This window comes from Bos indicus, chromosome 19 (assembly GCF_029378745.1).
Source record: "Bos indicus isolate NIAB-ARS_2022 breed Sahiwal x Tharparkar chromosome 19, NIAB-ARS_B.indTharparkar_mat_pri_1.0, whole genome shotgun sequence".
In the NCBI taxonomy this organism is placed as follows: Eukaryota; Metazoa; Chordata; class Mammalia; order Artiodactyla; family Bovidae; genus Bos; species Bos indicus.
Window position 1 is genome coordinate 37,286,011 of NC_091778.1, and position 21,842 is coordinate 37,307,852.

The 21,842-nt window shown below is 49.8% G+C and overlaps 1 protein-coding gene across 6 annotated transcripts in view; it reads right to left on the minus strand.

Moving 5' to 3' along the window:
• Positions 1 to 21,842, minus strand: part of ABCC3 (ATP binding cassette subfamily C member 3) — a 48,254-nt gene that overhangs the window by 15,176 nt on the left and 11,236 nt on the right. For 4 of the 6 annotated variants that reach the window (XM_070773272.1, XM_019981097.2, XM_070773273.1 and 1 more), the window contains exons 5-22: positions 21,142 to 21,267; positions 20,879 to 20,940; positions 20,089 to 20,220; positions 18,496 to 18,687; positions 15,310 to 15,487; positions 15,050 to 15,211; positions 14,445 to 14,537; positions 13,032 to 13,235; positions 12,781 to 12,927; positions 12,282 to 12,369; positions 11,852 to 11,918; positions 11,498 to 11,624; positions 11,242 to 11,418; positions 2,797 to 2,964; positions 2,286 to 2,478; positions 724 to 838; positions 404 to 551; positions 99 to 306 (exon numbers count right to left, since the gene is read on the minus strand). In XM_070773272.1, the coding sequence (XP_070629373.1) occupies positions 99 to 306; positions 404 to 551; positions 724 to 838; positions 2,286 to 2,478; positions 2,797 to 2,964; positions 11,242 to 11,418; positions 11,498 to 11,624; positions 11,852 to 11,918; positions 12,282 to 12,369; positions 12,781 to 12,927; positions 13,032 to 13,235; positions 14,445 to 14,537; positions 15,050 to 15,211; positions 15,310 to 15,487; positions 18,496 to 18,687; positions 20,089 to 20,220; positions 20,879 to 20,940; positions 21,142 to 21,267 (2,587 nt within the window). Of the gene's footprint in view, positions 1 to 98; positions 307 to 403; positions 552 to 723; positions 839 to 2,285; positions 2,479 to 2,796; positions 2,965 to 11,241; positions 11,419 to 11,497; positions 11,625 to 11,851; positions 11,919 to 12,281; positions 12,370 to 12,780; positions 12,928 to 13,031; positions 13,236 to 14,444; positions 14,538 to 15,049; positions 15,212 to 15,309; positions 15,488 to 18,495; positions 18,688 to 20,088; positions 20,221 to 20,878; positions 20,941 to 21,141; positions 21,268 to 21,842 lie in introns of those variants that run through there. The other 2 variants (XM_019981098.2, XR_011562034.1) reach the window with 2 other exon arrangements.

Sequence of the window (21,842 nt, forward strand, 5' to 3'; positions counted from 1 at the left end):
GAGAGATTCAGAGGCAAGGGCATGGTTTGGGGGACCCAGCAGCGCAGAGATGAGGAAGGGAACACTGGCGCCCCTTCTAAGTATCTCTGCAGGCTCACCTTGCAGAATTCCCAAGGCGGCGTAGACACCTAGTCTGTAGGAGGTGCTGTTCTGCTGGCTGTCCACCGCAGCCTCATCGGTCCAGGCACTGAGCCACACGTTGGCCCCAATAGCAGCTGCGCTTTGACCCCCATACAGCAGACAGATGACCAGAGCGGTCCAGAGTCCCACAGCCTTGGCGTAATCCCAGTACACGCTCAGCTTCACCTGTGTGGCCACAGCGGTCAAACAGGGGACTCCCATGAGCCCCAGGAGTGCTAGGGGCCTGCCAGCCTCTCCAGCCTTCCTCGCCCACCGGACTCACAGTGCCCAGCTCTGTCTTCTCCTCCTGGGTCAGCACATGGCTTGCCTTTGCCTCAGTTGCCGGCACGACCTTTTCTGCCGCACCCAGGCGCCTCCTGGGCACAGACCGACCCTGGCCCTCTCCTTCCGAGGACATGGCACTCAGCTGTCTGTGGAGGCAACGGGTCAGGCCCAGCGATGCAGCCTCCAGCACAACCACAGACAGAGCCCCAGCTGGAGCCCCGGGGAGTGTCAGCGAGAACACCCACCTGCCCCACTCCCCAGCAGGGCATGGGGGCCCTGCTACCGTCTCCCAGGGGTGGACAGTCCTCAGGAGCTCACCTCATAAACTGCTTCTGGACCTCGTACGTCACGGGCTCATTATCTGTCAGGTCGGTGTGATTGCTGAGCGTGTCTTCAATCATCAACACCTCCTCATCCTCTTTGTCCTCCAAGGCTGCAGTGGGGAGGCAGAAAGGAGAGGTTGGCAAGCTCACCCTGCAAGGCCCTGCTATCCCCTAGTCCCACTCCAACGAAGAGGCCTGAATGGATAAGCAAAAGGGAAAGATGAGAGGGACTGAGAGGGCAGCAAGAACAACAATAAAAATAAATGACCAATTTTGTGTTGAGAGAAAAAAGAGGCAGCAAGAAAGACTTATGTTAGACAGGAAGAAAAGCTTCCCATCAGGGACTGTGTAGAAGAGGATTCAAATATAAGGGTCAGGAGCTTGGGCTCTGGAGTCAGCCTGGCTGAGCTTAAATCCCACTTCCTCACCACATGACTTTAGGCGGGCATGTAAAGTGGGGATAATAATAGTACCTACTTCATCGTGTCATTGTGAGGATTAAAGGAAAGAATGTGTGTCAAGATCTTGTAACAGGCACAGCCCTTAGTAAATGCTCAAGACAGGTTAACTGCATATACAGAAGTAGACAAGAAAGCCCAGGAGAAGGTCTGAGAGCCAGCCCGGAGCCTGAGGTTGAAGAGCCAGGACTGAACAACAAGGGGGTCTCAGTGTCTCAATATGCTCCATGAGAAGGGTCTCAGTAGTACTATCAACAGTGCTGTCTCACCACTGCTGGAATAGTGCCTGGACAAAGTTAGCTGCTCAATAAATAAATATTTGTTGATAAATAAATGACTTTTCTAAGCACTTCCATAGTCAAAGGTATGGTTTTCAGTAGTCATGTATGGGTGTGAGAGTTGGACCATAAAGAAGGCTGAGCGCCAAAGAATTGATGCTTTTGAATTGTGGTGTTGAAGAAAACTCTTTGAGAGTCCCTTGAATTGCAAGGAGGTCAAACAAGTCAATCCTAAAGGAAATCAGTCCTGAATATTCACTGGAAGGACTGATGTTGAAGCTGAAGCTCCAATACTTTGGCCACCTGATGCGAAGAGCTGACTCATTGGAAAAGACCATGATGCCGGGAAAGATTGAAGGCAGGAGGAGAAGGGGACAATACTGGATGAGATGGTTGGATGGCATCACCGACTCAATGGACATGGGTTTGAGCAAGCTCTGGGAGATGGTAAAGGACAGGGAAGCCTGGCTGCAGTCCTTGGGGTCACAAAGAGTTGGACATGACTGAGTGACTGAACAACAAAAAGCACTTGCATATTTACTAAACAATTCATCTGTAAAACAGCCTTGCTGTACAAGCTGGGCCTGGGCCCATGGGCCCTTTTGGCATATAGGAAGACTGAGGGAAGAGAAGGAGGAGGAGGGACTCGACTTCATCCAGTTTACTTTCCCTCTTGCTGATATCTGACATCACACGGATAATCCAAGTACTCCAGAACCTCCCTGCATAACACCAGGGCTGTCCAGAGATGCTCAGATGCCCCAGGACAGGGGAGATGCAGGGAAGGAAGAGGAATATGAAGAGCCAAGAATGGCAGATACCTAGCCTGTTGTTGGCTTCCTGGTGCTCCTTGTCCTCATCAGGTGCATAGTTGCGGAGGAAGTTGGCAAAGGAGCCATCCCGCTGCAGCAGGGCCGAGTAGGTACCCATCTCAGACACATGCCCGTCAGATAGCACTATGACAAAGTCCGTCTGGGGCAGGAAGCTGATGCCATGCGTCACTAGCACCCGGGTCTGGGGAGAAGGCAGCAGGCTATCATGCCTACTGCCCTCAGCACACACCCTTGGCACAGTGCAGGGCCATGGAGCAAGCATGAGGTGCTTGGGTGCCAGCAGCATGAGCAGGCACATCAGGGACTCAACCTACGCTCTCCAAAGGCAACTCAGTGCCCGAGGGGCATTGCCTACCCCTGCCCCAGGTTTCCCCAGTTGCCCAGCCTGTTCCTTAGGTACTCCATAAGTCCAGGTCTCACCAAACCCCTTGGCCTCCCACCAGTCCTCTCCTGTGGCCTTAGACTTCAGTTTAGCCCGCTTAGCCTCTGGGAGCCTCACCTTTCCTGCCAGCACACCTTCTGGCCCAATGACTTGGTCAAAGATATGTTTGGCCACATGCGAGTCCACGGCTGACAGCGGGTCATCCAGCAAAAAAATGTCGGCATCACTATAAACAGCTCGGGCCACGCTGACACGCTGACGCTGGCCCCCAGACAGGTTAATGCCCTGAAGGAGAAGGGAGGTGAGAAGTGTGTATTGGGTGGAAGGGGACACAAGGGGGACAAACGCCCTGTCTATTATCATTCAGCAAGGCAGACCTCTAAATTCACATTTCATTTGCCTGGTCCTGTCCCTGGGAGGCTCTAAGGTCATGGACGAAGGGGTGGTGGCTCTCAGAGTGCCCCCAGAGCAGGTGAGGACAACTTGCTCCCTGCCCAGCTGGTTTCCCTACCTTCCACCGTCTTACTCTGCTACTGCTAAGTCGCTTCAGTCGCGTCCAATTCTGTGTGACCCCATAGACGGCAGCCCACCAGGCTCCCCGTCCCTGGGATTCTCCAGGCAAGAACACTGGAGTGGGTTGCCATTTCCTTCTCCATCTTACTCTAGGAGGCTGGAAATCCCCGGGAGGTAATAGACCTTTCAGTCTCCCATCGCCGATACGGTCTGCAGGTGACTCTCGAAACAATTGTCGCTTCTGGTCCTCATGTCAGTCTTTCCAGGGAGGTATCACTAGCCCCACTTTCTAGATGAAGAAACTAGAGCCCAAGATGTTAATGACTTCATCCAAAGTCCAAACTATTAAGGGCAAAAGCAAGAATGGAAACCCAGCAGCCACCCCAGAGTTCATCAATGCTGAGATCATTCACATACCAGAGGGAAAGTAAGATCACTCTTAAACCCATTATGCAGAAACTCAGACACGTAGCAGCAAGGCAGACCCCAGAGGGCAGACCCCAGAGGTACACCTTGCTTTCCTGCCACCAGCTTTCCTCATTCCCTCCAGAACAGGCTCAGCTCTTTAGGGGTACCCTGAGAAACTGACCCCTGGGGATAGCAAATGTGGGGTGGGAGCTGCAGCTGCTGAGAAACGAGGGGTGCATGGCAGCTACAGTGACTGAGACGTGAATATGTCTGCATTCGACCAGCCAGGCTTCCTTCAGTGCTACTATGTTCTGGGCACCAAATTAGGCTTGTGAGGTCGGTGTGGGTCCAGGAGAGACGGGAAGGAGGAGTTAGATTGTAGATGGGGAGGTCTGCTCTGGGTTCCTATAATCTCAGACTCCTTCTTAAAAGTTTCTCATCCCCACTTCCAGGCTCAGGCCCAAATCACTTCCCCAGACCAACACGAGAGCCTCCCCACTGGTTCCTGTGCCTCTGGGCCCCTTCACACTGCAGCCAGGGCAGCTTTTCAAAATGAGATTCATGTCCTTGCTTAAAACTCTTCACTGACAAATTGAACATCAAAATAAAAAATGATGGTAATGGATTATAATCCACCGAATCACATAAGCAAACATGAGCCCACAGCGATAGAAAGAAACTAAAGAATAAGTAAAAAGGGAGGAGAGGAAAGCTCTTTCTTAGAGTAAAATGCCAACTAATAATCATAGAAAGAATGGAGTTACAAAATCAACATTTGGTCCACATCATAGTAACATTGACTCAGGCAAAAATCAATGAAGGTTATAAAATGAAATCATCAATGGACGATATCATCTCAAGCAAGAGATCAAAGTTAACATTAGTCAGTAAGACAAGAACTGACATCATGTGCCTCCTGACATGATGCACCAAGGATACATTACTTCTCTGGTTCCCCATCCCCCTGCAAAAAAAAAAAAAAACTAATTGTGTTCAAATTGAGAAACTTTTTGCCAAACACCTGGCCTGTACTCTTCAAAAGTGTTGATATTCTAAAAGACAGACTGGGACTTTCCTGGTGGTCTACTGGTTAAGAATTTGCTTTCCAATGCAGAGGATGCAGGTTCAAACCCTGGTTGGGGAACTAAGACCCCACATGCTGTGGAGCAACTAAGCCCTCACACTGTAACTACTGAGCCTGCCCACTTCAACTCGAGAGCCTACGTGCCACAGACTACAGAGCCCGCATGCTCTGGAGCCTGTGTGCCACAACTAGAGAGAAGCCTGCATGGCGCAAGGAAGAGCCCAAAGAAAGAGCTCTTATGCTGCAACAAAGATCCTGCATGATGCAACCAAGGCCCCACACAGCCAAAAATAAATATATAAATATTTAAAAATAAAATAAAAGACAGAGACTGAGAAGTTATCCAGATTGACAGAGAATGAAGAGATATGACAACTAAAGGCAACTCATGATCCTGGATTGAATTCTAGACAGGAAAGAAAACAACTAAAAAAGACATTACTGGGATAAACGATGACATTTCAAAGGTCAGGCAGTGGTTTTTAGATAGTAACACTGTATTAGTGATAAGTTTCTTGATTGTGATGACTTAACCATAGATCCGTAAGAGAATGTCTTTGTTTTGAAGGAATATACATTGAAATCTTTAGTATCTAAAAAAAGAGGTGAAACTCTAAAACTCTTAGAAGAAAACACAGGAAAAAAGTTTCATGACATTGGACTTGGCAATGAATTTATGAATATAACATCAAAAGCACAAGCAACAACAGTGAAAATAGAAAAACTGGTCACATTAAAACTGAAACCTTCAGTGCAATCAAAGGACACAATCAGCAAAGTGAAAAGGCAGCCTTCAGACCAGAAGACAATATTTGCAACTCATATATCTGATAGGGGGTTACCATCTAGTATATATAAAGAACTCCTACAATTCAACAACAAAAAACTAAACAACTTGATTAAAATGTGGGCAAAGGACTTTACTAGACGTTTCTCCAAGGAAGATATACAAACTGCCAACAAACACATGTAAAGGTGTTTTTAACATTACTTTTACTTACCTAACCATTCAATATCACAGTAATCCAAGTCTATGCCCCAACCCGTAACGCTGAAGAAGCTGAAGTTGAATGGTTCTATGAAGACCTACAAGACCTTTTAGAACTAACACCCAAAAAAGATGTCCTTTTCATTATAGGGGACTGGAATGCAAAAGTAGGAAGTCAAGAAACACCTGGAGTAACAGGCAAATTTGGCCTTGGAATACGGAATGAAGCAGGGCAAAGGCTAATAGAGTTTTGTCAAGAAAATGCACTGGTCATAACAAACACCCTCTTCCAACAACACAAGAGAAGACTCTATACATGGACATCACCAGATGGTCAACACTGAAATTAGATTGATTATATTCTTTGCAGCCAAAGATGGAGAAGCTCTATACAGTCAGCAAAAACAAGACCAGGAGCTGACTGTGGCTCAGATCATGAACTCCTTATTGCCAAATTCAGACTTAAATTGAAGAAAGTAGGGAAAACCACTAGACCATTCAGGTATGACCTAAATCAAATCCCTTATGATTATACAGTGGAAGTGAGAAATAGATTTAAGGGCCTAGATCTGATAGATAGAGTGCCTGATGAACTATGGAATGAGGTTCGTGACATTGTACAGGAGACAGGGATCAAGACCATTCCCATAGAAAAGAAATGCAAAAAAGCAAAATGGCTGTCTGGGGAGGCCTTACAAATAGCTGTGAAAAGAAGAGAAGCAAAAAGCAAAGGAGAAAAGGAAAGATATAAGCATCTGAATGCAGAGTTCCAAAGAATAGCAAGAAGAGATAAGAAAGCCTTCCTCAGCGATCAATGCAAAGAAATAGAGAAAAACAACAGAATGGGAAAGACTAGGGATCTCTTCAAGAAAATCAGAGATACCAAAGGAACATTTCATGCAAAGATGAGCTCGATAAAGGACAGAAATGGTATGGACCTAACAGAAGCAGAAGATATTAAGAAGAGATGGCAAGAATACACAGAAGAACTGTACAAAAAAGATCTTCATGACCCAGATAATCATGATTGTGTGATCACTGACCTAGAGCCAGACATCCTGGAATGTGAAGTCAAGTGGGCCTTAGAAAGCATCACTACAAACAAAGCTAGTGGAGGTGATGGAATTCCAGTTGAGCTATTTCAAATCCTGAAAGATGATGCTGTGAAAGTGCTGCACTCAATATGCCAGCAAATTTGGAAAACTCAGCAGTGGCCACAGGACTGGAAAAGGTCAGTTTTCATTGCAATCCCAAAGAAAGGCAATGCCAAAGAATGCTCAAACTACTACACAATTGCACTCATCTCACACGCTAGTAAAGTAATGCTCAAAATTCTCCAAGCCAGGCTTCAGCAATATGTGAACCATGAACTTCCTGATGTTCAAGCTGGTTTTAGAAAAGGCAGAGGAACCAGAGATCAAATTGCCAACATCCTCTGGATCATGGAAAAAGCAAGAGAGTTCCAGAAAAACATCTATTTCTGCTTTATTGACTATGCCAAAGCCTTTGACTGTGTGGATCACAATAAACTGTGGAAAATTCTTCAAGAGATGGGAATACCAGACCACCTGATCTGCCTCTTGAGAAATGTGTATGCAGGTCAGGAAGCAACAGTTAGAACTGGACATGGAACAACAGACTGGTTCCAAATAGGAAAAGGAGTTTGTCAAGGCTGTATATCGTCACCCTGTTTATTTAACTTATATGCAGAGTACATCATGAGAAACGCTGGACTGGAAGAAACACAAGCTGGAATCAAGATTGCTGGGAGAAATATCAATAACCTCAGATATGCAGATGACACCACCCTTATGGCAGAAAGTGAAGAGGAACTCAAAAGCCTCTTGATGAAAGTTAAAGTGGAGAGTGAAAAAGTTGGCTTAAAGCTCAACATTCAGAAAACTAAGATCATGGCATCCAGTCCCACCACTTCATGGGAAATAGATGGGGAAACAGTGGAAACAGTGTCAGACTTTATTTTTCTGGTCTCCAAAATCACTACAGATGGTGACTGCAGCCATGAAATTAAAGGACGCTTACTCCTTGGAAGGAAAGCTATGACCAACCTATATAGCATATTCAAAAGCAGAGACATTACTTTGCCAACAAAGGTTCGTCTAGTCAAGGCTATGGTTTTTCCTGTGGTCATGTATGGATGTGAGAGTTGGACTGTTAAGAAGGCTGAGCGCCAAAGAATTGATGCTTTTGAACTGTGGTGTTGGAGAAGACTCTTGAGAGTCCCTTGGACTTCAAGGAGATCCAACCAGTCCATTCTGAAGATCAGCCCTGGGATTTCTTTGGAGGGAATGATGCTGAAGCTGAAACTCCAGTACTTTGGCCACCTCATGCGAAGAGCTGACTCATTGGAAAAGACTCTGATGCTGGAAGGGATTGGGGGCAAGAGGAGAAGGGGACGACAGAGGATGAGATGGCTGGATGGCATCACTGACTCAATGGATGTGAGCCTCAGTGAACTCCGGGAGTTGGTGATGGGCAGGGAGGCCTGGCGTGCTGCGATTCATGGGGTTGCAGTCGGACACGACTGAGCGACTGATCTGATCTGATCTGATACTTATATTACTTTACTTATGTAAAGGTGTTTCAACATTACTAATGACTGGGAAATGCAAATTGAAATGTCAATGAAATATCACCTCACATCCATTAGAATGGTTATTATCAAAAAACAAAGCCAAAAAACAAACAACCACCCCAGAAAACAAGTGTTTTCCAGGATGTGTGCAAGTTGTACCCTTTGTGCACTGTTGGTGGGAATATAACACGGTGCAGCCATCATGGAAAACAGCATGGCAGCTCCTCAAAGAATAAAAATATAGAATTGATTTACAAATTCCATTTTAGGGTATCTAGGGTCTTAAAAAGACCTTTGCCCACCCGCGTTCATAGTAGTATTAGTCACAATCTATGAAAGGTGGAAGCAACCCAAGTGTCCATTGAGGGGTGAATGGATAAGTAAAAGCTGTTGTTTAATGGGTACAGAGTTTTAGTTTTGTGAGATAAAAAGAGTTCTGGAGATTGGTTGCACAACAGTGTGAATGAACTTAACATTACTGATCTATATACTTCTAAAGATTTTTAAGTTAAAGATTTATGTTATGGGGACTTCCTTCATAGTGCAGTGGTTAAGAATCTGCCTTCCAATGCAGGGGACAGGAGTTCAACCCTTGCTTGGTCGGGTAACTAAGAGCCCACATGCCATGGGGCAACCAAGCCCTTATGCCACAACTACTGCCAGCACACTCTAGAGCCCGTGCACCACGACTGAAGAAGCCTTCCACCACAGCAAGACCCAGCACAGCCAAACACGATTTATGTTGTGTAGATTTCACAGCAGCCAAAAATTAATAAATTAATACAAAAATAAAAACTTGCATTGATATCCCATGGTTTTTAGGGGAAAGATCAAAACCTTGACTAAAGTCATCAAAGTTCTACGTAATTACCCTGCATCTTTTGCACCCTGCTAACCTCCAGTCACACCAAATTGCGTCGAATGCCCTCCATCCTTAACCCTAACACTAACCCTCAAAGAAGCAACAGTTAGAACCGGACATGGAACAACGGACTGGTTCCAAATTGGGAAAGGCGTACGTCAAGGCTGTATATTGTCACCCTGTTCATTTAACTTATATGCAGAGTACATCATGTGAAATGCCGGGCTGGATGAAGCACAAGCTGGAATCAAGATTGCCGGGAGAAATATCAATAACCTCAGATATGCAGATGACACCACCCTTATGGCAGAAAGTGAAGAACTGAAGAGCCTCTTGATGTAAGTGAAAGAGGAGAGGAAAAAGCTGGCTTAAAAACTCAACATTCAAAAAACTAAGATAATGGCATCCAGTCGCACCACTTCATGGCAAATAGATGGAGAAACAGGGGAAACAGTGTCAGACTTTATTTTCTTGGGCTCCAAAGTCACTGCAGATGGTGACTGCAGCCATGAAATCAAAAGATGCTTGCTCCTTGAAGGAAAAGTTATGACCAACCTAGGTACCATACTAAAAAGCAGAGGCATTTCTTTGCCAACAAAGGTCCATCTAGTCAAAGCTATGGTTTTTCCAGTAGTCATGTATGGATGTGAGAACTGGACTATAAAGAAAACTGAGCTCCGAAGAATTGATGCTTTTGAACTGTGGTGTTGGAGAAGACTCTTGAGAGTCCCTTGGACTGCAAGGAGATCAAACCAGTCCATCCTAAAGAAAATCAGTCCTGAATATTCATTAGAAGGACTGATGTTGAAGCTGAAGCTCCAATATTTTGGCCGCCTGATGTGAAGAACGGACTCATTGGAAAAGACCCTGATGCTGGGGAAAGATTGAAAGCAGGAGGAGAAGGGGACAACAGAGGATGAGATGGTTGGATGGCATCACTCAGTTGATGGACATGCATTTGAACAAGCTCTGGGAGTTGGTGGTGGACAGGGAAGCCTGGCATGCTGTCATGGGGTCGCAAAGAGTTGGACACGACTGAGTGACAGAACTGAAGTGAACTGAACCCTTAGAGGTTTTCCATCACCCTTGGTAAAAGCCGTAGACCTTAAGGTAGACTTAAGGCCCTATGTCTGCTTCCTGGACACCTCACTGACTTCATTTCCTCCTCCTCATACCTGCTCATTTCATTCCAGCCACACTGTTCTTCTCGCTGGTCCTTAAATGCCCCAATCACACTCCTGCCTCAGAGCCTTTGCACTTACTGCTCTCTCTGCCTCAGATGTCCCAGACAGGGCTTCATGTTCCCAGATACAGACCACTCCTTTGTTCAAGTCTCCAATTCTCAGTGAGGCTTTCACAAAGCATACTGATAATACAACCTTGTACATCCTTTCCTCTTAGCATTCACCTAATATTATATATTTTACTGATTTATCTTGCTAACATCTCTTTCTCCACTAGAATGTAAGCTATATGAGGGCAGAGATTTTAGTCTGGTGTATTTACTAATGTATGGGCTGCCCGTGTGGTGCTAGTGGTAGAGAACCCACCTGCAATGCAGGAGACATAAGAGATGTGGGTTTGATTCCTGGGTCAGGAAGATCCCCTGGAAAAGGGCATGGCAACACACTCCAGCATTCTTACCTAGAGAATCTCAAGGACAGAGGAGCCTGGAGGAATCAGTCCATGAGGTCACAGGGAGCTGTACACGACTGAAGTGACTCAGCACGCACACACATTTACTAATATATAATATTGCCTGGCATATAGTAGGTATGTCATAAAATCTGATGAATGATAAGAGCTTCTTCCTTACCTGTTAAGATTCAGCTCAAAAGTGATGCTTTTCCTTATGCAGACCACCTCTTTACTCATTCCCAGTACCTTGAACAGGCCTTTAGCCTGGGCTCCAGGACATTCTACAGCCCCTACCTGTTTACAAGTCAGCTTCCCCCAGTAGTAGATCTGCTCTACCAGTGCCTTGCACAGAGCTAGGCATAACATCATTCATAGATGAATATGTGAATGAATGAATGCATATTTGGATCTTAGCTGGATTGAGGTTGGCAGCTGTATGTGCTAACTCCCCCAGAGAGTGAGAGAAGAGACTGTACCTTCTCTCCAATCTCTGTCTGGTCCCCACCAGGCAGAACCTCCAGATCAGCTAGCAGGGCACAGGCCTCCAGAGCCTTGTGGTACCGCTTGGGGTCTAGGGCTTGACCAAATAGCACGTTTTCCTGAAGAGTGCAGTTCTGGATCCATGCCTGCTGGGGCACGTAGGCCACGGAACCCTGGCCAAAGGAGAAGTACCTCAGGGTTTGCCCAAGGCCTGACCAAGCTTCCCTTCCCAGTAATCCCTGCCCCTCTCACCTTCATATACACCTTGCCTTCCAGCTTCTCCATGTCTCCCAGCAGGGCAGATAACAGGGAGGACTTCCCACAACCCACAGGCCCCACCACAGCCACTAGTGCCCCCTTTGGCACCTGGATATCTAGGCTGGGGGTAAGGAGACAAGTAGCCCAGTCAGGGGAGGAATCGAGGTCTTGTCCCCCACCTTCCACCTGAAGACCCAAGCTCTCCTCCCTTTCAGAGAGCATCCTGGCAAGCTGAGGCTCTACCTGCTTCCCAGGTCAAAAACTGAAGGGTGGGAGTGGGGTGGGTTCTGCTACGATCTGAGCTGCAGTCCACTTTAGGCAGCTGAGAAGGGAAGGAGAGGCTGGTACCTGTGCAGGGCGGGTGGCAGGTCCTGGGCCCACGTAAAGGTGCCATTGTGTATGATGACAGCGTAGCCTGGGAAGACAGGGGTGCACAGGGTCAGGGGGCCCGGGGCAAGGGGGAGAGGATCCCTGGGTGGAAGAGCCCTGGGGAAAGGAGCCAACTGGGAGCGCAGGGAAGCTTGCAGGTGGTGAGGGGGAGCTGGCAGGAAGTCCCAGGGAGGAGTAAGAAGCGCCCTAGAGAAGGAAGGTGATGGGGGAGCCTGGGGAGGGGTAACAGAGGAGAGTAAAGAACCAGAAGAGGGAGAGGGCAGAATGAGGGCAGATGGGAAAGGAGGATGAAGAAAAGGAGGCCACAAGAGAAAAGTTAAAAGCTTGAAACGGAATTTTCTGGAGAAGTGGCTGGGTTAAGGGAAGCCCAGGTAGAGGCTGTCTGGACCTGGGGTGATGGTCTTTCTTTCCACACACTGAGGGTCAAGTTCATCTTGGCTCAGGAAATGCTGGATCCGTTTCAAAGACACACTGGTCTGCAGGCAGAGGGTGTGAGTCAGCCCTGGAAACTATGCCTTTCTTACACCCATCTCCTCTTACCCTTGCTGGCCCCCAACTTCCTGGGTGAGGCTGGGCCCCCTGAGGGCCCAGATGCTGGTGCTGGGTCCCTTCTCATGCCTGAGTCTTGGCTGGCTCCCACTGCCAAAGATAGGGTCCATGTTGGTAAGAGGAGGCTGTCTCCAGAACTTGGGTTTCCAGAAACCCTACCTAACTCTGACTCCAAATGGCCCATGAGTCCACTGACCTCATTCATCTTGGAACAATTCTTCATAATGCCAAACGGCCCTCCCCTGATTCCAATAACTCTCCCTGATTATCCCCTGACCCTAAATAGCCCCATCAACCTGCCCAAACTCCACTAGAACCCCAGCCCTACCCAGGCTTACCTGGGCCAGGTTGCTGATTAACTGGGGCAGCATGTTGAGGGGAATTTTTAAGATGTTGAAAAGGGACACGGACACAAAGGCCTTTTCAGCATCCAGCACGTTGTTCTTGTCCACGGATACGTATACTCCGAGGGTGGTCAGGGTCACCTGGGCAGTGGTGGGGATGGGTGTCAGGGTGGAGTCTGCTGGGTTCAGAGGCCCGGGCTGGCCGAGCAGGAGATGGGACACCAGCCCAGGTGTGGGCGCCTCACCAGGAAGGGGGTGCAGACCCAGATGAAGGTGGATATGGCATGGAGGCAGGCAACCTTGCGCATCAGCCGGAGCTCATCCTGCCGGATGCCCTCCACCTGCTTCAAGAAGCTGGGCTCCCAGGCATACAGCTTCAGCACCTTGATGCCGCCCAGGATCTCGCTCATCAACTTGATGCGTGAGTCCTTGAACTTCATTTGCTCTACCTATGGGAAGTGTGCCAAGTGCATACCTGAGCCCCTCCCCAGACCTCTATCAACAAGGGCACACATCTCTGCACTCACACACACGGCAGCTAGATTGCTCACCACTCCTCCCTGCCAGCCTGGATTGCACCCCAGCCTGGAATGCCCAAGCCAAGCTCCCTTCCTCTCTGCGGACAAAATCCAGCCCCAGCCTCAGTGCCCCATCGCTGACCATCCCAGGCCCCTTCCCTGGGTCTCTAAGGCACGTTCTCATAGGGCACCCTGAACATGTATGCTGCCTCAAATCCATTGAGCCTGAGGGAACAGATCCCTTATTTCTCTGTGTTCCCCAGTCCCCAACCCAAGGTGCAGCAGGTCACACTAATTTATTCATTCAGCCCCAACTTATTGAGTGCCTACTCTGTGCCAGGCCATGTGCTAGACGTAGGGCAGATGATGATAAGCAACTGAGGGCCCTCGCCATCATAAAGCTGACAGTCTGATAGGAGAAGTAGCTAGGAAGCAAACAATGGCCTGAATAAATGCTTACACTAAATCATTATGCACACTCCAGTGGGAGTAACAGGATTCTGGGAGAGAATAATTGGGGTGGGAACTGGGACATCAAAGTGTATGCTAGGAGTGAAGGAACGAAAGGAACTGGACAAGCAAGGAAGGCTGAAGCACATTTCAGGGAACACTATGTATGGCAGCCCAGAGGCACGCAGAGCTTAGTGATCTGGAGAAAAGAGAGGCCAGACTGGCTGAAATTTAGCCATATTCCAGGAGGTGAGGGCTTGAAAGGTGAGCAGGGGCCTAGTGGCTGGTAGTGGAAATTTGTCATTTATTCTGTGTACAGTGGGAAGCTAGAGAAGACTTCACTGAATGTTTGCAAATAAAGGACTGAATGGCTATTTACACTAAGTGCAATGTGGTGGAGAAACTCTCGTTAGACCAGAAGAGGCAAGTTCTGTCTGATTCTGGATTGCTGTAATCTCTCTGGGCCTGGGTTCCTCAGTTGCAAAATGAGAATGTTTCTAAAACCCTCTCAGGGTTGTAAGGCTAGAGCAAGCTAAGGTTTGTGAAAGTGGCTTACAGCCATCTGTACTCAGTAAGCAAGGTAGTGGATGAGGCCAAGGTTAGTGACTGCACTCCACCAGGCACCTGGCCAGGGCTCCAGGCACCTGGCCAGGGCTCCAGGCAGGAGCAGCTCGGTCTGTTAGCACCCACCTGGAGGGCACGCATCTTCACAGCCACAGCGCCGTTGAGCGGGATTAGCAAGACCATGAGAGCAACTCCAGCCAGGACGGAGGGACCCAGGTTCTGAGGACGCACGATGCGTAGATTAGACACACCGACACATATGCAGAGTGTATAGACAGAGCCCAACAGACAGAAGCCTATTGACCTGAAATGCGGGGATGGGCCTGAAGCAAAAGTTAGTGGTCAGCCAAACAGATGGACAGTGAAAAGCAGACATACAGATAAAGCCAAAATTGCAAAAACATTTGCAGAAACAGCCAGCCATCAGATAATGACAACAGATAGGGACAAACAGGCAGCCATTGAAGGGTGTCCAGACACACAGAGAGGAAATACAGATAGATAGGCAATGACAACCAGAGTCACACCCACCTTGTCTCCGAGTCCCTCTTCCCTCCCCTAGGTTCTGTGAGAGGGACAATCTCATAGGCTGGAAAGACTTGATTGCAGACACCAGCATCCTCACAGTTCTGTCCCCCACCCCTCTCGTGACCCAGAATAACTCTCTCTTGTCCCATCTGAAGGAAGGAGAAGTCAGAGGAAGGAGGCAGAGATCAGGGGTCAAGAGTCACCTGCCAGAGGAAGTACACTGCCAGGATGATCTGCAGGGGTGCTGACCACAGCAGGTTGATGAAGGGGACAACATCCATGAAGCGCTGCGCGTCCACTGACATGAGGTTGACAATTTCGCCTACAGTGGACTCACGTTTGACTGAATTGGTGATGACCAGAGCCTGCAGGTGGACAGTTGGCTGATGGACTGGTCGTGCGAGTCTCTTCGAAGTTCCCCAGGGCTGGCCTCCCCAGCCCCTCATTTCCTGCTCCAGCTGACCTTCCTATAGATGACACCTATGATACCCGTGCGAAACCTCAACCCCATCACAAAGATGCAGTGGAAATACTGGTGTAAGATCAGGGTCTGCATCACGGAGCACACGAACATCAGCCCGGCCACCAGGAAGCCCCACCAGGTGGGGGCCGTGGGGTTTGAAATAAATCTGATCAGGATGCTGCAAACGGAGGAGAGAACAATAAGGGTGGGGACTCTCCCCTAGGCTGTTCCCCCTACTGCTGCTCTCTTCCTGCCCCTCAGCCTCCACTCTCTCGAGCCTCTCATTTGGAGGCTGCTGGCCCTCCACAGCCCCAACCCAGACCACGAGAATCAGCCCAGAGCTGGTGCAAGACTCTGTCTCCTTACTCCTTTCTGCCTCCACCTCCTCTCCCATCTACCATGGCCTCCCTCCACCCACCTCTTTGTTACGCTCTGGCCACCAACCTCACCGGCCTGCCTGTTCTGCCTCCTTGGACCATGTGGCAGGAAGTAATGCCGCATGTCCGTTGATTAGACTTTCCTTCACCTTTTCTTGGACTGCTGAGGGCTCTGAACTCCAGTGCATGACTACACAGACTCTCGCCACTGAAATCCATCCTCTTCAATATCAGCAGCCCCCAGAGCTGCCCACTGATCTTCTCCAGGACCCTAATCTAATTCCTCTCCCACAGTCCTCTTCACCTCTTACCTTCTGATCTGTCCTCACTCCCCACCTCTCTCAGCAGTGGCCCACTTACTTGTTTCCATTGAGAACTCCCTGCCAACTACAAACTTCCCTGCAAACATTCACCCTCTTCCATCTGCCTCAGGACAGGAGGCGTCCTTCTGACTTTCCACGCTGGATTTTGCCCCCTAAACCCCAGATCCCACCCACCTCTTCAGAAGCATGCTTCATCACTGGCTCCCTTTCGCCTCATCTTCAGGAACCTCCTCTCCATTGGCAGCTCTGTGCCTTGGCCGACTAACATGATCAAGTCTCTTCCATGTAAGGACAAACCTCCCCTTGGCCCCATGGAGCTTCCTCCACAGTCATGGCCAGGCCTCTTCTGCTGTGGGTTGGGTGTGACTCCCCAAAAGACATGCTCAAGTCCTAACCCCTCGTACCTATGAATGTGACCTTATTTGGAAAGAGAGTCTTTACAGATGTAGTCAAGTTAAGATAAGGTTGTACTGGAATAGGGTGGCCCTGAATCCAGTGACTGGCATCTTTATAAGAGAAAAGAGAGGGAGATTTGTACACAGAGACACAAATGCAGACACACACACACACACACACACACACAGGAAGATGCCATGCAAAGATGGAGGCAGAGATTGGAGCGATGAGTCTCAAGCCAAGGAAGTCTAGTCTGCCAGCACCACCAGAAGCTGAACAGATCTCACTCAGAGCCTCTAGAAGGAACCAACCCACTGACACTTTGATTTCAGACCATGCTTCCAGAATCATGAAAGAATACATTTCTGTTTTCAGCCACCCAGTTTGTGGGACTCTGTTACCCTAGGAAACTAAAAACTTTTATAGGAAGTTTCTAGACCTTCATTGGCCCTATCTCCACTGCAGACACCCTTCTCTCAGGCCCTTCCCCTTTGTCTCAGCCTCTGTTTCTGGCAAAGTCACCAACAAACTCCATGTTGCCTTCCTCAGGCTCTATTTTCCTGGTCAGCTCTCTTCACTGGAGGCCATGGCTTCCCCTGGATGTGTTCTCTGTGCCCTGGTCCACAATCTGGATTCTTTTCCCAACTCTGGCCCCTCCAGGTTAGTCTTCTGCTCCCCCATACCTGTCAGAAGGCCCTAGGACTCTGTCTGGGGCCTTCACTTGAAGGCCCCTCTCTGGGAGGGGTAAGCCAAAGAGATGGAGCCCCGGGCTTCCATGACGACTCTGAAAACTCCCTGACTTCCCTCTAGCTGGCAATCTCCCCTTGGGGGCCACCAGCACCTCAGGCCTGACATGGCGAAGACGCAGCTCACCACTGTGCCCTGTGCCCAGGTCTCTCTTCCTGCTGAGTTCACTATCTCAGCAAAAAAAAAAAACAACAAAAAAAATCCATCCTTCTCTAGCTATCCAAGAACCCAGGTCACCTTTGTCCCCTCCCTTTCCCTGACACAAGCACGCATTTCCAGAGTAGCTCCTGAATCCAGCTCATTCCTGACCTGGACTTTCCTTAGACCTAGTTGGCCCACTTCCATCTGGCTACACTGCCTTACACCACCCACACTACCAGCAGGGGATCCTTCCAGATGCAAGCCAGATGCCCCTCCCTGGCTTCAAACCTTTCAAGGATTTTCTTAGCTTTCCCTCTCTCCCTGTGTTGTTCTGCCCCTCCCTCCAGCCACCCTCCCTCTAGCATTCATAAGCACTTGGAGTTCCTGAGTCATGCTGTCTCAGGCCTTTGTGACTCTGTACCTAGTTAGTTAGCTGCCTGTCCTTCCAAACTAGATAACCTCCCTGGGCTGGCAAGAGTACCCTGCCCCTTCCCAGGCTGGCTTCCTGCCCCTGAGGGGTTTTTCAGACACCTGTGTACACCTCTGCCCACACTGTGCTCTAACAGATTTACACACCAGTTTCTCCCACGAGACTTTAAGACCATATCTTATTTATCTTTGTATACCTAGGGTCTGGCACTATTCTGAGACCCTGGAGGCTCAAAAAATACTCACTGAATGAGCAAACGCACAAATTCATGAATGGAGGAGCAATGGAGCGAGGGCTCCTTCCCATTCCCGCATTTGAGAGCTCCTTCTAGCCCAAGCTACTCAGGGAACAAATGGAAAGAGCACCAAAGCCGGAGTTCAGAGCTCTGAACTCAAATCCATCGCCACCAGCTGTGTGCCCTTGGTCAAATCACTTCATTTCTCTGAGTTCTTATTTCCTCATTTTTTGTTGTTTTTTGTTTTTCTGCTTCCTCATTTGTAAAATGGGAAATCCTCTGTAGGACTGTTGGGAGGATTTAAAGACAGAATGTTTGCTAATGTATACATCGGGGTGCCTGGCAGCTGTACTTGGGCCAGGTAAGTTGGATGTGAATGGGGAAAGGAGGTGCAGAGGCTCTGCCACTTGCCAAGGGTCCCACAGAAAATGGGGATAGCCCCCCCAGTTCCTGGACTGGGGCTCTTTCCCCACTCTTCATCCCCCAGGCCAGCCCCTTGTCCCAGGAAAGGCCATGCGGGAGGGAGCGTGGACACACCTGAGCAGCTGCGGGTTGATAAAGGACAGCAGATCCTGGATCAGCTTGAAGCCCATGCTGAGGAGGAAGCTGGAGCTGAAGGTGGCCATCAGGGCCCGCAGGAAGGAGGCCTCCGGGGCCCTGGGTCGGCCCTCAAGCAGCACCTCACCCTCACTGGACAGTTTCTTCCCAGAAGCCTCTGCAGCCTGGCGTCTGGTCCGAGGAAGAAAGACAGTGAGTCGGAATGGGTACAAAGGCCCCGTGAAGCCAAGGGCCACCAGGGCTGTTGAACAGCAGGTAAGAGGGGGAGCTGCTTTCTTGGCTCTCACAATTGGAACAGACAATGCAACTTTCCAGCTGAGAATCCCCAAGTGACTCTGTCTTCAGGTTCTAGAGGATATATGAAGGGGTGTCTTAACTGCTCCCCAAGAACTATACACCCAGCAATTTCCAGCATCTGCCTCTCCAGGGCTGCTGGCTCCAGGGAGAATGCTATGAGAAAGGAGACTTGGGCAGGGCTGGCTAGTGGCCTAGTCGCTGGGGGGCTGAGCAGGGAGGGAGTGGAGGTGGCATGAAGGGACAGAGACGGGGTGCAGCAGGCAGACTGGAGGCCGTTAGGTCTTAGAGGCTCCAAGCCATGAACCCAAGACACGGATGACCGAGTCCAGGCCCCTGGCTCCTCCACAGACAGTCGGCCATCAGGGGCTCAGACAGAACCAGCATGGGACTTCTGGGACCCAGACTGTGGGTGGAAGGCAAAAGGGTTTGGTCCTGGGGGGGATGTGGGTGAAGAAGGAGGACTCGGAGTCTCAGATTTTTTGTCTGAGTAGTCAGCCAGAGACAGACTCCTGGGTCAGTGGGAAGGCCCTCGATCAGATGGTAATCTCCTCCAGCTGTTGGCTCCACATAAAAGGCGGGATTACGCGGGGACGCTGGCCTTAACCTTCTTCCCCTGGTCCTTTCCCCTCCTGAGGGAAGTCTCCAGAACCCACCCTTCAAGTCAGTCAGGGCAGTTCAGTGGTGACTGCAGGGGCCAGACAGGTGGGTGTGGATTCTGCCCGTGCCACCACCAACTAGGGCACCTTGGGTGAATCCTCAAACCTCAGTGCTTCAGTGATGTCATCTGTCACACAAGACATTACAGCCTGTGCAGTAGGGCTGTCAGAGACTGACTGGGTTAATCTTAGAACTACCCCTCAGACAGAGTGTTAGTCGCTCTGTTGTGTCCAATTCTTTGCAATCCCATGGACTGTAGCTATCAGACTCCTCTGTCCATGGAATTCTCCAGGCAAGAATACTGGGGTGGGTAGTCATTCCCTTCTCCAGGGGATCTTCCCAACCCAGGGATTGAACCCAGGTCTCCCACACTGCAGGCAGATTCTCTACTGTCTAAGCCACCAGGGAAGCCCCTTGGACAAAGAAAGTGTTGTGAAAGTGTCAGCCACTCTCCAGCTGGCCCCACGCAGGCCTAAACTGCACACCCAGGACCACTTGCACCTGTGTTTTTCTCCGCCCCCAGCCATGTCATCTACCACCCTCGCCTGCAGGAGACCCGGGCTGTGTGAAGGGGCTGGGGTGGAGGGGTGCGGGGACTGGGGAGACAGGGGGCCTCACCGCGCTGCCTGATCTTGTTGCTTCTTCCACTCCTCCAGCAGCCTCTGCATCACCATCTGGGAGCGGTCCTCCTTGTTTAGGGACCAGAGGTCTCGCTCCTCCAGGGGCCGCCTATAGCCGAGGATGGCCAACCTGGAGAGGGCAGGCAGCACCACACTGGGTCAGAGTTTAGGAGCCTGGGGACAAGGGTCTCCAGACAGGAGGATGTCCCTGGGGGGACAGTAGCCAAGAAGAGTGTCTCCTTTATTCCTACAGTGAGCAAGATGGGGGTCACTGACTCCCACTCCAAGTTCTGCCCTTTCTCCCTCCTTCTCAGATGCCCCATTGACTCCTGGGCCCTGTTGATGAATTGATGCTGACTGGGCCCTGAGCGATGATAGACCCACTGGATGGAGCCCTAGCCCAGGAGCTTCCTCAGTGCAATATGGTTAATGAGCTGTCACCAAGGTCACAGACATAATTCTCCTGCTTTAGCTACTCTGAGAGATGCCCAAGGAAATGACAGCTGCAAGCTTATCCCTGACCAAAGAGCTGGGAACTAATTCTCCCTCTAGAACCCTGGGCCTGTCCCCATGGCCTGCCCTGGGATCAGAACTGGACGAGGCCTGGCTTCTGTACTCAGCCCCCAGCCCAAACAGACAGGTTTCCCCACCCTTGCCTGCCCCATGCTCACCGGGGTTCACAGTTCCTCAAGCTCTTGAATTCTTGGCCTGCTCCCGTTCCTCTCTCTAACTCCCCAACTATCCATCCCCACCCCCAGATCCCCAGGCTTAGGAAAGAGAAAACTTACTTTGTAAACCACCAGAAAGATAGGCGGGAGAGGAAGCCAGCTCCAGCCTCTGGGCAGGGGTTCTAGAAGGTAAAGGAGTGAGACAGGGGAAATCAGGATCTTTCCTCTCAAGGCAGAGCAGAGGAAGGAGGGTGCCTCCCTCCTTCCTGCTCCAAGCCCCAGTTTGCACACTCTGGAGGTGACAAGATCGAATGAATTGGAAGGACTGGGCTGAGCGATGGGCTGTGGAACCGCCTTTACCACCCACCTCCATTAAAACTTACAGGGTCCATATTCTTGGGGGAGAAAAACGGTGGCTTCTCTCTGAAGCAGGAGAGGATGAGGGCAGACAGCACCAGAGCAAAGTAGATGTAGAAGGTCGTGAAGCGGAAAGGGTCTGAGATCTTGCCCTGGGGGAGAAAGGGGAGCAACATCATAGCTTGGGGATCCCTGGGCCTGTAGTCCAAAGGACTTGGGGGCACCAGACCCCTCTGTGTAGGAGTCAGCCCCTGGGGGTTCCAGGATCCCCCACCCAGAGGGCTCTGAGAGAGGGGAAAGATCATAGGGGGTCTGCTATTTGGTGGAGACTTGCCCTGCTCACCTACATCCCCTTGTGTAATTGAAGAATTGAGGCTTCAAATGGCTCAGGAACTTGCCCAAGATCACAAAGTAATTGGATTGTTCCCAACCTGTGCTCTTATAAATACATTTGACTGACTTCTCTTGAGATAGAGAAATAGGGAGACACTAGATTGATCTCCAGTGCTCCTATCACCACATCACCTTCCCCCCCCCACCACTGAAAATCAAGAGGAAGATCAGGGACTGAGGGAGGCAAGAAAAAGGGGGAGAATGAGATAATGGGATTCCAGGGAAGCCAAAATTGTTCATGGTTGCACACACGTCCTCACTGCACAAACACTGCATTTGACGGTGGCGGCATCGGTGGCAGTGGCCACATTCCACAAGCAGCCGCAAAGGGCTC